The sequence below is a fragment of the Buteo buteo genome, chromosome 4 (genome assembly GCF_964188355.1).
Source record: "Buteo buteo chromosome 4, bButBut1.hap1.1, whole genome shotgun sequence".
Taxonomy (NCBI): Eukaryota; Metazoa; Chordata; class Aves; order Accipitriformes; family Accipitridae; genus Buteo; species Buteo buteo.
The window spans coordinates 44,840,946-44,854,568 of NC_134174.1; the positions used below are offsets into that span (position 1 = coordinate 44,840,946).

At 36.2% G+C, this 13,623-nt stretch overlaps 1 protein-coding gene across 7 annotated transcripts in view; it reads right to left on the reverse strand.

Moving 5' to 3' along the window:
- The window catches only part of VCL (vinculin), a 65,661-nt gene that overhangs the window by 28,880 nt on the left and 23,158 nt on the right, over positions 1 to 13,623 (reverse strand). For all 7 annotated transcript variants that reach the window (XM_075025721.1, XM_075025718.1, XM_075025715.1 and 4 more), the window contains exons 2-6: positions 13,349 to 13,419; positions 6,899 to 7,049; positions 4,846 to 4,954; positions 2,252 to 2,374; positions 1,821 to 1,981 (exon numbers count right to left, since the gene is read on the reverse strand). In XM_075025721.1, the coding sequence (XP_074881822.1) occupies positions 1,821 to 1,981; positions 2,252 to 2,374; positions 4,846 to 4,954; positions 6,899 to 7,049; positions 13,349 to 13,419 (615 nt within the window). The remainder of the gene's footprint in view (positions 1 to 1,820; positions 1,982 to 2,251; positions 2,375 to 4,845; positions 4,955 to 6,898; positions 7,050 to 13,348; positions 13,420 to 13,623) is intronic.

The window sequence follows — 13,623 nt, forward strand, 5'->3', positions numbered from 1 at the left end:
CCTTTGTAAAATACAGGAGTGCTTAAATCCAAAAATAAAACTGAATTGAAAAAATGCACATACAAAACTGAGGTTTTAGGCCAAGACATGAAGAACACAAACCATTTGAACTTAAGGAAGGCTGCTGGTGAAACACTACAGAATCAACAAAGTTCCTGACTTAATAAAGTTTTCTGGGCATGCAGAAAGCTTGTTCCTACATGACCGGATCCTTTATTTGCAGCTACAGAAACTAGTAACATAAGTTAACACAAAAGCATTCAGCAAGAATGTGCTTGGGCTAACCTTGGGCTAACTCTAATCAGACTCAGATAGTCTTAATGCAGTTCAGCTTGCAGTTACCATTCTCTTAGTGACAGCCAGTTCTACAGACAGCTAGACAGAGCTATTAAGATCCTTTTAAAACTTCCGTGTGTATATTTGTAAGTATAGTGTCACAGCTGGCACAGAAGTAAAAAGTTGCACAGCACACAGTCTGCACACAGCACAAAACCCCACATACATGCTTTTTTTGGTTTTAGTACAAGGTAGAGGTGTAGGGTGTGGAAGAAAGCTTACCTTCTAAAAGTGAGAAAAGGGTAAGAAACAGGAGAACAAAAACAAAGATGCACAAAGTAGTCATAATAAGGAAGTGATAGTGACAAAATAGATCAAAAGGCAAACTAAGGGTCAAGTGCCAAACAATATAGGCCAAAGTGATTTTAATGCCTATATTACATCAATGTTAGATTTTCCAAAAGACTTAATTTGTTAATACGTCTGGCTTCAGGTCTCAATATTTTCTTTAAATATATTTACAGTTACTTGTTGCTCACAGCACTAACCCTTAAAAAAAAAAACCTTCAGGAATTTACTTCAAGGTACTCAAAAAAATTGGCAGGTATTTCAGTTATGCAGCTACATTTATTTGTAAGCCCACAACAACACTTTTACAATTCTGCCTGTCAGATCTGCTTTATGGTCTTCTAGACATTTCAGTATCTTCAGTGGGTATCACTTAAGAGCACCACTTAACTCCAGGTAAGCAGTTGCAGTCACGACACAGCTTAACACTGAGTTGTAAGGAACCAACACCATCCATATGCCAGCTTCACAGACATACTTATCCAAAAAGGCTGTTCAGTCTAACATATATTTCTTTGAGACAAGGCAGACACTTGAAATTTACTCCCATGTCCAGACTAAAAATGGGGCAGGGGAAAAGGGGAAGGTGTTCAAGGAGGGATCCTCAAAAATTGACTCAAATTTCTCAACTTCAGGCCTTTTGCACAAGGAGTATGACAGCAGCTTATCTTTTCTAGTAGCATCTAGAAGAATAATCTTGGGTAATCTCACTTATGAATGCCTAGCTACAAGACCAGTTTAATGTATAAACGATAACTTTTAGACCTAACTTTCTTCTGTCAAATGTGATTATGTAGGGTAGCTATATACGGGGGGGGGGGGGGGGGGGGGGGGAAGTATTTCTCCAGGAGGAATATGCTATATTCCAGAATTTCCTAATCATGCCAAAACTAAATCGTGAACAAATCTAAGTCTTCTGTTTGACCACTCAGGTGCAGTAAACTACTGAGCCACCTTCAAATGCCACGCTCCTTTAACTTAGCTTATGGAGAGAAAGCTAATTTTGAAAGATACGTTAATACAATCACCTCTGAAGATGTTCTTCAACCTTGAAGAGATTATACAATGTGATTACATAGTGTTACAAAACTGATGCACAAATACGTATTTCAACAGTCTCAAAAGCAAGTTCATAAGTGTATAATGCAGTAGATAAAAATTAGACTTCCATAGGCAAATGTACATGTGAAACGTACCTTGCTCGCCCAGGCATCTTCATCCCAGGAAGTGAGTTGTAATACACGAATTATTTCATTTATCTCAGCACTCATTTTCTCTACTGTGAAATTGCGATTTTTCAAGGCCTCTTCTATTCCCTGGCTTTTAGAATTTTTCGTGGTTACGAAAATCTTCATAGCTGTGAAAATACCATAGATTAGAAAAAGGCACATGCAAGATACAATCAATGCTCAAGGTGACCTCCTACTGCATTTATACAAAGGTAGTACATTTTCTTTTGCATGGACCATTTTATCTCAAAGAGACTAGTTTTAATTCAAGAACCACAGTTATTTGCAACGAGTACAGAAGCAATGTCCAGGCTGTTATTTTTAATAAACATAATACTTGGGAACTCCAGTTCAAGATAGACAGCAATTCAGATATTAAATATTAAAGCTGAAAATACCTGAAATAAGTACTGGCAATAGCTCCTTCACGGTATTCATGGAGTTTACCAGCATAATCCTATGCTCCTGATGAGTTAATTCCTGTTGTCTCTCATCAATCATTTTGGCCATCTTTGTCATCCCTAAAGATTAAAGTAATTGAATATAGTCATAAATAAATGTAGTATTAAGTCTAATTTGCAACGGTTGAGCTTTCTAAACAAGAACAAAGTGTAATGAGTTATGACAACTATATTGAAGTTTACAAGTTGATTTTTATATTAGCAGCTGTTACTTAAAACACATTCCAGATGCTTCAGAGAAACCACTGATTCAAAGCCTAGCCATTATGCAAAGTAGAATGGACTCCTCAAAATCCTTGCTTTAAAAGGCCAGTAATAAAATAGGAAAATACCTGAAATGACTGCTTTAGGACATGAAGTCACTTAATGAACTCTGGAAGCTAATTTACAGAATGTATTTCCTTTTCTGTTAAGTCTTGATCAAAGCCTTACATGTGAACAGCAGAAAAAGCAAACATCAGGGTTTTGTTTGTTTGCCTTGAGTTTCTAAGAGAGTTCAAGAATTGTATCTATTTATACTTCAGTTCTGCTAGAAATCTTTCAGTGCTCTAAAAGTGTGGAAAGAATTAAATTTATTCTGGAGCAAATCTGTTTTCAATAGCTAAGACTCATGAGGTTTACCACATAGCACATGTGGAAACTTCAGACAGCTTCATAAAAATTTAAGCTGATTTAAATTGGTGCTGTTGTGGTTCTACTCTCTCTCTCCTACAGAGGAAAAACCTGGAAGAAAGCTGTATACTCTTTGGCTGAATTACTTTTCTGCTGGTTAGCATCTTAGGCATCTTAATATAACAAAAAGGTTAAATGAGCTTTAATGACATCACTGGAAAGTAGCAGAATACCCACACCGACAGCACAGAAGGGGAAGTTGTGCAGAACCACCTTTCCTTTCAAATGAAAAAAGCCTAAATAGGTAATCATGTTCTCCTCTCTACTTCCAACATAAAACCTATAAGCACTTTGTTGATTTTATGTGTATTTCTGTTATTTATATAGTGCTCGCATTAACAGTTAAGTTCAGATGCCCACTGATACAGCTGAAGGGAACAAGGACTACAGGCATAAAAAGTTTTGTGGGCACGGGCTGTACGTGTTGAGCAGCATTTAGCTCAGGCAAAGACAGTGCTTCCAGAGCATGCCAAAAGCACAAGATTAGCTACTTATTCAGAACAGCATGAGTTTAGAGAAGATTATTTGCAATAAAGGTACAAGACTACATCTTATCCTAAGAAATTAAGACACTTGCTCAACACCTATTAACTTTATCATACACACATAACAGCAAATTATGTCTGTGAGGTTCAGTGAAAAGTCCCAAATGCTTGTGACTAAGCCAAATAGAGTAAACTGAAGTTTGGGGAAACTTCCATTTGAAAGACATGGAAGACAATGACCACAGAGAAACTGAAATTGTATATACCAAGTCAAAGAACAATTTTCACAGAAAGAGAAGACTGCCCTTTTTGCTTCATCTTTTCCCGTTCAAAAATGAGGCAAATTATTTAGTTGAAGGTAACTTCTCACAGGACACAAAAGAGTTTAAAGAATACTATACCTTCATATGGAACTTAAAGTTTTTCACATCTAGAAACAGGGTAAAGTATACACGTTAAATAAAAACAGGATAATCTACAAACATGCTCTGTGACATGACAACTGCTAGTCATTTCATTTATCAGCTAGTTATTATTACACTACATACGTATTCTTATTTATATATAAAGTACTAACTAGATTCCTGCTGTTCATAGAAGCATTCTTCTGTTCAGTGTAACTTTAATTCTAACATCTTCCTACATTACCACAACATCTAGATTTTATAGAATGCTTTTGTTAAATACCTAAACTACTTTATGCTTGCTGAAACTAAAGCATTTGTAGTAGATGACAGAGGTTAATGGTAGGTTTCCTCTATAGCAACACAGTGCTTCACTTACCAATCACTTCCACCAGTGAAAGTGCGAGTTAACAGTGAAGTAACAAGTAGTGAAGGAGCATCAAATAATGAACAAAAAGAATTTCTGTAACAGCTGGGCTTTTGTATATACTGCAAGACAGCTATTTCTGCAACCTCATTAAGATGCTAATATATGACATGTAGCTTATACTACCCCAAGAAATTCCTACTAGGCCTAACCATCTCAATTAGTGCAGACATTTTACCAGCTTAATGGACTTTATAGCTGTGAGTGCTTAATTACACAGCTTTTTCAATTTTTTTGTTTTACCATTACTAATGAATGCTTACTTCCCTCATATAATATTCTGTAGGAAAAGTCCAGTACATATCATCTGTGTAGTACATATCATTTACCAAAATCTTGACTCTTCTACATTCTTAAGGGAATGTGAATCAGAAAATAGTCATCATTCACTCTCTAGTTTAAAACTTTCCAACAGACACTTTCAAAGCAACTGCTTTATCATTGTCCAAACACTCAAAACAGGCAATGAAGGTGTGGGGGGAAGAAAAGGCAGTGGAAAAGACTATACTCAGTATGTTTATGATAAGCTGTAGCAAATCAAACCTGGCCCTAGATTCTTTGTGTATGTCACCAAATCCTCCATAGTCTCTACTACTTCCGCCACAGTCAGATATTCCAATATTCCTTTGCAGACACGGATGATTTTACGGACCTAAAAAAGGAACATTCCATCATTTATTAGATGAAGCTAAGTTACATTTGAATTAGAAATGCAAGCCTATTATTAGAACAGAATAGGTATAGCATCTGCCAACATGGCATACAGGCAATCACAAAGGTCTGGGATACTAATTAAGTTACCCATAATGCCATTACTCAAGAGTGCTATATTGACAGAGACAATATTTAATCAGCATTCCACTACACAAATGCAAAATCCTACTTCTAGTGTTTTCTCTTCATATGATAAATGAAGAATAACATTGAGAGAATAGGTTATAAGGAAGTGCATTTAATAATGCTGGAATGCTTGAAGTTTTTCATTGCAATTTCATCAATAAATTTTTTTTAACTTATTAAATCACAAAGCAAAACTATATAGAAAGCAGACTCCAAGCTTTCAGAGGAAATATTATTCACCACACAGCTTTACATATGGATAAAGCATTATCCAGCATTCCAGCGGGAAAGGTAGATCCAACATCTTAAGCTTTCCAGAAAAATCTGTGAAGGCTGTACTTTATTTACCTCTGGACATCTGCCTCAGCTTAACTTCTTCAGTTCATACTTGATTCCAAAACAGAGTTCTCTGTCAGTTAATCTTCTAACCTCCTGAACCACATTATTTCTGACAAGACCACATACAATTCTAATTGAAGAATGAGTTAATTAACATTTCATTCACACCAACCAAATGCAGTGTTCAGTCCCTAGAACAGATTATAGTTTCCTCTAAAACTCATTTCAGTTTTGTCCCAATATTAGTTTATCTTGAAACATAGTAGGATAGAGACATGCCAGCTTTTGTATTTGTGAAAAGTCAATCATTCCACACTAATATTTTTGTTTTGGTTAACATGCAGTTGTCAGATTAGTTCAATGAAGCATTAACTCCACAGAAGTCAACTCATTCCCTAAACACTGGAAGCATGGAGATTAAAAGCTCTTAACTTCCTTGCAATTCTGTCCTATAACACTTCATATTATCTATTAAAAACCACTTAAAATAATGAGTAATCACAAGTGCCAGTGAGAAATGCCATAGCATTCTCCTCATTTCAGAGGAACATGCTAAGAGTACCATAAGCTGATTAAATGAGAGACAAGGATGGCATGTTAGACTACTTGGAACAGCAGGAAGAGTAACACAATTTCATAGATTAACATAGATTGTTGCACGGGTAAAATTTAGAATTAACATCAGCAGTTCTAACAGCGTGAGCTTCATTTCCTCCTAGTAGCATGATATTCACTATTTAGAAATGAGCATGACTCCACATTCCCAGAAAGACGATCACAAGAGTAAGAAAGATTTGTAACAAAGAAACATTTTCAAATATGACACTCAAAACCTCCTTTTTAAGTTTCTTTGCAATTCTGGCTTTTTTGTCCATCTGAGTATGGACAAACAGCACCTCTGAGCCACTTTTTGGCTTGTGCAGCAGCCAAAACATAGCAACTGTTATATCTATCAGAAACATCTTCTGGCTGACCAGCCAGCCAGTCCAAATTCATATTACCTCCCATGCCCCAAGGCTAATTAAATTGCCACAGCTAATGAGTCAGACAGACATGTTAGGAGCGGCCTAGGGCTTTTCAGTGAAGGTATACACAGAATATAATTATCAGTAATGGGTATGGTGAAGGGAATACAGAAAAGTGTCAGCAAGATATAAGACAGGGTTGATGGGGTCTGGCCTTTTTGAGAAATAATCACAGGCAACACCTAAACATGTCATACAAAGATGCTCTTAAAGCAACAAGCCTAAGCTCTTTCTGACAGAAAGGAATGCAAAATACGCTTCCAATCAAGCTAAAACGATCAAAACCACATTCATCTACTCAATAGTTTAGATTAGCTAATGCAGTTCAGTGAATATTTGAATTAATAATACTATTGTGCAGATACCTATGTCAGTCATGTTGTGTTTCCTACCTCTGCTTCATCAAATGTCAGAAGTAAGTCTGACGTTCCAGAAAGGATGCCTCTTGATCCATCAATTAGATAATCACGAGCTGGTACTGAATAAGGATCTGCTTGCAGCATCTGGGCTGCCCGAACAAGTTTGGTGCAGGCATTCTCCACTCTATGGAAGGTCATCAGACAAAACTTGCTGATTAGTTTCTGTCTATATGACAACAGACTTGAAAAAATGCTGGATTTGTTTTTACCTTTACTACTTAAAGCACTGCAAACTGATCATTCTACACCTTTATATTTTAAAAAGATAGAGTATTTATTTTAACAAGAAAGTAACCAGCAACTGTACAACACAGTTTTTCAGAAGTCATGCAGTCTTCCAATACAGGGAATGTTGGAAGTATCCCATGTACAGCAGTCAATACAGTGTCATTAAGATGAGCTCCCAACATGGTGAAGCATCCTTCATTCTTAATGACAAGGGCAGAGGACAAAACAATTATTCTTTTAGGACTTCACAATCAAGGTAATTGCTAAAATTTATCGGGCTTGTATTTGCATCGTCATTCAAGAAGCAATTGCTATTAATAAATATTAAATGATAGCTACGCATTAAGACAAAAGAACATAGTATTAAGAAAATCAAGACACTGTGCCCTCATCTTTGAAGCTGTAGTCCAGCTCTTCAGAGTGTTAACACTCATGACAGAAATAGCATTTTAAATAGCCACAAGATTTAGTGATAAGGTATGAATTTCAAATGCAGCTTGCAATTCCAGACTTAAAAACAGAAAAGAGGTTTTGTAAGATATTACAGAGGTAATAACAGTAACATAAGATACTACAATAAGCAAATGAGCTCTGAAATTAGGTTCCATCAAGCCATTTAACACAATTTTAAAACATCAAGAACTGGAACATTTAAAAGCTTTCAGTTTTGTTCGCTTGATGCAATTACTTCATGACAGCTTAGAGAAATACAAAATTCAGACTTCACTTCCATGTTAGCTATGCTACTCACAACTGCAGTTGTTGACTACACTGTGACTTTCCTCCATTTTCTCCCATTTCTTTGACAGAAATGTAAGTGTAGTCTAATACATAGTCTCTATGCATGTTAGTGCCATGTGCTCATTCAAGTTACACAAGGCTGCAAGAAATATTAAACCCTTTTATTACAGCAATACTATCTCTTTATTGCAACTTTTTTATGCTTCTCATATAGCCCATTTTCTACTGACCACTTGGACACACTCTTTTATCATACTTTCAGTTAAGTACTATTGGAAAGTTACACTGTTATCCCATTGTCTCCCCTACATCCCCTGTTAACAGAAATGGCAGAACTTAATGGTTACATCTATATTTAACTATACTAGAAATAAGATACTTATTACAGGAAAACACACTTTTTTCAGAAAGTAAAGTTTTCACCTAATGGCTCCCTAAAGTAGATTGAATTGAGCCAGCTGACCTTACAACCTGCTCTTTAGTGAGACATCTGCTCAGCACATCAGGTGGTGGTAACTCATAACTGAGTAAGAAAATACAGCAGGACTTCAAGGCAGAAAGTGCGAATGGTCTGCTCATTACTATGCAACATACTTAGTTGTATTATCAAAGTCAACTGACTTCACTAAATTAGATTTCTGTGCTTGCTTCTCAAATTTATTCTTTTCACCTCTTCCAAGAAAGGGATTAAACAAATCACCTATTCAGCAAGCTCAGAGCTATAGGCTCAGAAATACTTAATTTCCTACAGTTCAATTTCATGGTCATCTGTTTAATACTAATAATTATCTCAAGGCTAGCTTTTTCATTTGTAAAGAAATTAATTATCCTAAATGTGTATTACTCCAGAAGTCACCATAATTAACAAAAATTAAGTTTCTAAAGATTAAAAACTGTAAAAGAAAACTTTGTAGAGTTGAACCTTTGAAAGGTAAACTTTCCTTTTGTATAATGTCTATTTTGTATAAACTTCTCAATGCTTTTGAAAGACTTAAGGAATGTGCGCTACGTACAAAAAAGCAGAGTGGTGTTTAAGAACCAGACACCCTTCATCCCCTGCAAACATACATGCTAAGAAACAAAGATTAGAATTTTGGGAAAAAAGTAATTCCATTACTTTACATTAAAAAAAAAAAACCACACTAAAAATATTCACTGAAATGAACTGCTTGTTCTATGATAAAAATCAAAACACATTCAAAAGTTTTGAATAGAAGTTCATTGCTATGGTGAATTTTCCAATCCCTGTATTATATCACAACCTAAAAAAATCCCAGCTTTACAAAAAAAAGTGTATTTATTTTTGAGGCATGATTACAATAAAGCTATGTTAACACCAGCCAAATTCTTTGTGGAGAAGACACAGGTCATATTTCCAACCATACTACTTTAGGTAGTCAATCAGCTTCATTCCTGTTAGCGTGTTCCTTATTAAATGTGAGGAAAACAGTTTAGCTTATACTAAACTACCATTTTAGTTTTTAGGTTTTAGGATTGACCTCTGTTTTTCCCAGAGATGCCTGCCCAAAAATGCCAGACAATGCCTTTGATGCTTGAACAATGCTTGTTTCAATTTCTAATCACTTAAATCACAGTGAGTTTGCTCACTACAGTTTAGATTACTTGCAGTTCTAGAAATATAAATTGAAAAGCAAATATTTTACATTAATATTAATTTGTTAATACAGTTACTAGCAATGCAGCTCCAGCTTGGCTACCAAAATAATGTTAATGTAGAATAGCATTACTGCTTGACTTATTTAATGAGTTTGCATGTGCAAGTTAAACACACACAAATTTTTATTCTCTGTATAAATGAATCAGGTGTTAACCTACTCTTTGACTACAGATTACAGTTTTTTCCTTCTTTACAAGAGAAGCACAATAAGAAATATGAACACATTGCAAAACATCTGATATAAATTATATGCATTACTCATACTCCCTGGTGATTAAGACAATTAAGATAAAGAACACAGCATTTTTTAACTCTAGGTCAACAGTTCCAATGTGGTTTATGTTAGTAGCAAGCGAAGGGATGCATGATAGCTTCTCAGCAGCCAACATACTTTGCTGCACCATCACGCTCCTACTGAAAAATTTTACAGATTACCGTCATATACAGTCATTATGAACCCTCAATGCCTGTCTCAGGCAAGACAAAACCCAAGTCTTTTCAAAGACTAAACAGATCTTCTCCCTCATCCTCCAAGAGTGGTTCCCTCAAGACTGGTGGTCCTTTTGAAAAGAAAATATGGACAGGGAATGCAGTGCTAGTGCACACGCACTGCTCCTTACCCCATCATCCATGTGCAGTACAAGCTCTGCTAGAGCACTCCCTTAAAGAGAAATGCCAATTCCTGAACTAATACTTCAGAAACAAAACCCCCTTCTCTCAGGAAAGAAAAAACCCAACCCTCATCTGTTTCACTTCCTGCATCCAAATCATGCCCTTTAATGCAGGAAAACATAAGACTTCCTTGGCAGCTCACCTGTGACTGTCACTTGTCCCTACAACAGGTATCAGTGACAACACATTCCATAGTGTTAACAAGGAACTGTTAATGCGTACTAGTTCGTTTTGATATAAACCACAAATTAACAAAAAAACCCCAACAAATGCAATAGATTACCATTCATAAAGGTCACTGAACATTCCTAACTCATGTTACTGCATCTAGGACAGCAAGTACTCTATGAAGTAGGCTTCATTACTGTGATAGATAGCTTTGTTTCCCATTTTTCATTATATCACAATTCAAGCAATCATTAATTGCTGCAGAAAAAGTTCTTGCACCCAGCATAAAGTAGTACTATTCAGCAGTGCTTGTATCAAATTTCTACAGTAATTTAACTGTTTAAGTCTCCACGATCTGCTAAGTGATGATCAAAAGGCTGGTTACAGTGCAGCAATTAAGGAAATCTCTTTTCCTTAATCCCTTACTTCTCTAGGTGAAGAAGCAGCTGGAAATTAACTAAAACTCTACACATCCTAGAAAATGAGCACAATCAAAATTACATGTTCATATACAACTGATCAAGAAGCAAGAAAAAAAGTTTTGATCTCATTTCAGTATATAAACACTCCCCTCAAAAAAAAAAAAATCAAGCTCCTCTACACCCAAACCAGAGCACACACCAGGAACACAGCATAACAAATACTGTAGTGGATTGTATCAAAGGTCCATTTAGCTCAGTATCCTGTCTCCAAAAGTAGCTGCAAGTAGATGACTACGGAAGGTTAAGAACAGGACAAGCATTTATCATACTTCCTCTGGGCGCTCTCCCATCCTCCAACTATTTTCAGTTCTTGGGATTTCCTGCTGTTCGTCTATTTGATAACCCGCAGTGGATTCCTCCAATAACTTATCTATTAACCTCCAAACCTATACAAAGAATTTTAACAGTACATGATTTGCTGTACAAAGAAGCTCTCTCTATTGTTGGTTTATAACTACTAGCTTAAAGCAATGCCCCCATCAAGTTCTTGCACAGGAAGACATGTTCAAGTTTCCATCTTCTCCATGCAACTCATACTTCCTTAGACCTTTGTCAGGGCCTCAATCCTCTCTGTCACCTTTTCCAGGCTGAAGAGTTCCAGCCTACTTATCTTTGCCTTATACAGAAGCAATTCATACCTTCTATGAGCTTCTTCCAGTTCTACTACAGCCTTTCTAAAATTTAGGGACCACAAGTGCACGCAGTATTCAAGATGTGGGAGAAAAATATACAGTGACATTTTGATCTCTCGTTCTTTGCTTATAAACCTAACATTTGGTTTACTTTTTGACCACTACTGAGCATACAATGGATGCTATCACCAATGTATCACAGCTCCCAGACCTTGCTCACTCTTGGTAATGGTCAGTTCAGAGTCAGTCATCCTATCTGCTGCTCTCCAATGTGTACATCATTTCAGATCTTTCAAAATAATTTCATTCAGACTTAGTATCAAGTCACTCAGTTTAATAAGGTCCTGCAGTGGAGTTATCCACTAATCTCACTACCCTGGGCAATACTTTGGGTCACCAGCAAGTACTTTTGCCTCACAGATCATGCTGATTTCCACGGCATTTGTGAATATGGTGAAAAGCACAATCCCAGCAGAGATCTCTACAGCCCTACTGGTTACATCCTACCACTGTCAGGGTTAACCATGTAATTTTTCCTTTCACCCTCAATTTTCTCTTTTCCATACAAGAACTTTTCTTAGTACTCTGTGGCTACTTCATTTTCTTAAAAGCCTTCAGACTTTGCCAAAAAGTTTAAAAATCAGTGTATATGCATCACCTAGATTACCCCTTATCCCTGTTCGTGGTATTTCTAAGAACACCAACAGATTTATAAGGCAGAATTTGCCTCCACAGATACACTGTTAATTTGCCCAAAGCAAATGATATATATTTGGGATCTGTTAATTCTCTTCTCTAGGACAGAATTTCTAGTCATTTGCTCCAAAGGTATGTCAGACCTATAGACCTCCTGTTCCCCAGATTCCCCTAGAAAGCTTCTCAGGCAGTAGCATCACCTTCATTGACATACCAGGAACTCTCAAACAAGAGACTGTAATTCACTAATAATTCAGCTATTTCATTTTTGAACTCTTACACTAATACCACCTGGTTCTAGGCATTTTTATTATTAGTAGTAGTCATTTTGTCAACCTACAATACAACAAACTAAATCCTTTTTTCACTACCGTAATATAAATTTTCTCTTTAGACATCATGTCTGTTCTCATTTTTAGTATTTTCTTGCCTCAATACTTTGTTTTGACTATCTACCTGTTTTGTGTTCGGGAATAGAGTAAAATATTCAGTCATTCTGTACAGATTGGACAACACTAATAAAGAGGTCACTACATTCAGTAGGTTGTAGGACAAAGCCACTTCAGCAAAAGTTTATCAGTTGGTAGTAAGAAGCTTGGCAATTCTACAAGAAGTGATGTATGATTTTTAAGACTTAAGGCAGCAGAAGGAGGAAGTCATTTGTCCTTGACACCAAGCCATGGAATTAAGTGTCAGTCACTGCTCTTTAAATGTCTTAGATTTCCAGGCAGTTACATCATGCATCAGCTGCCTGTACTGACAAATTCATACTTTTCCACCAACCAAATTAATAGAAAAGATTGAGAACACCACGTTATGTCTGACACTATTAGGCAAAAGTACAACAGCACATAGATAAGTACCATTGTTACCCTGATTTTGTTTTGGTTGTTATTTTTAAAGGAAAAAATACCCTAGATATGTACCTGTATATACAGCATGTAACAGGAAAAGTCACTGCTGGCAGAAAGGTCATTCCTAACAAAGGTCAGCCTTGAGACCCCAAAGAGCTATGCAAACATAAGAGTATTTTCTAATCTGTACAGTAGAAATGAGTAACAGTGATCTATCATTGGAACAGGTTTCCTGTACCTACAATAGAAGATTTACAATTAAATGAGTTTACTTGATAAATGCTGGTGGCATATCCCTTTTCAATATCTGGTCTTCTGTTGTCTGCACAGTCTCTTTTCCAACCTGCAGGAGAAAGAAGTCATATTTAAGATTCAGAATTTCACTGTAAAGCCTAGGTGAAAACAAACAGCAAAACAGCAACAACAAAAAAATTATTTGTACTAATGATAATGCCTTTCACTAGGTTTGATGTGTATATTTTTGAGACCACTATATACTGTGGTTAGTCTAATGCTTTAGAAATCATGTTGTTTCATGCCAACATCT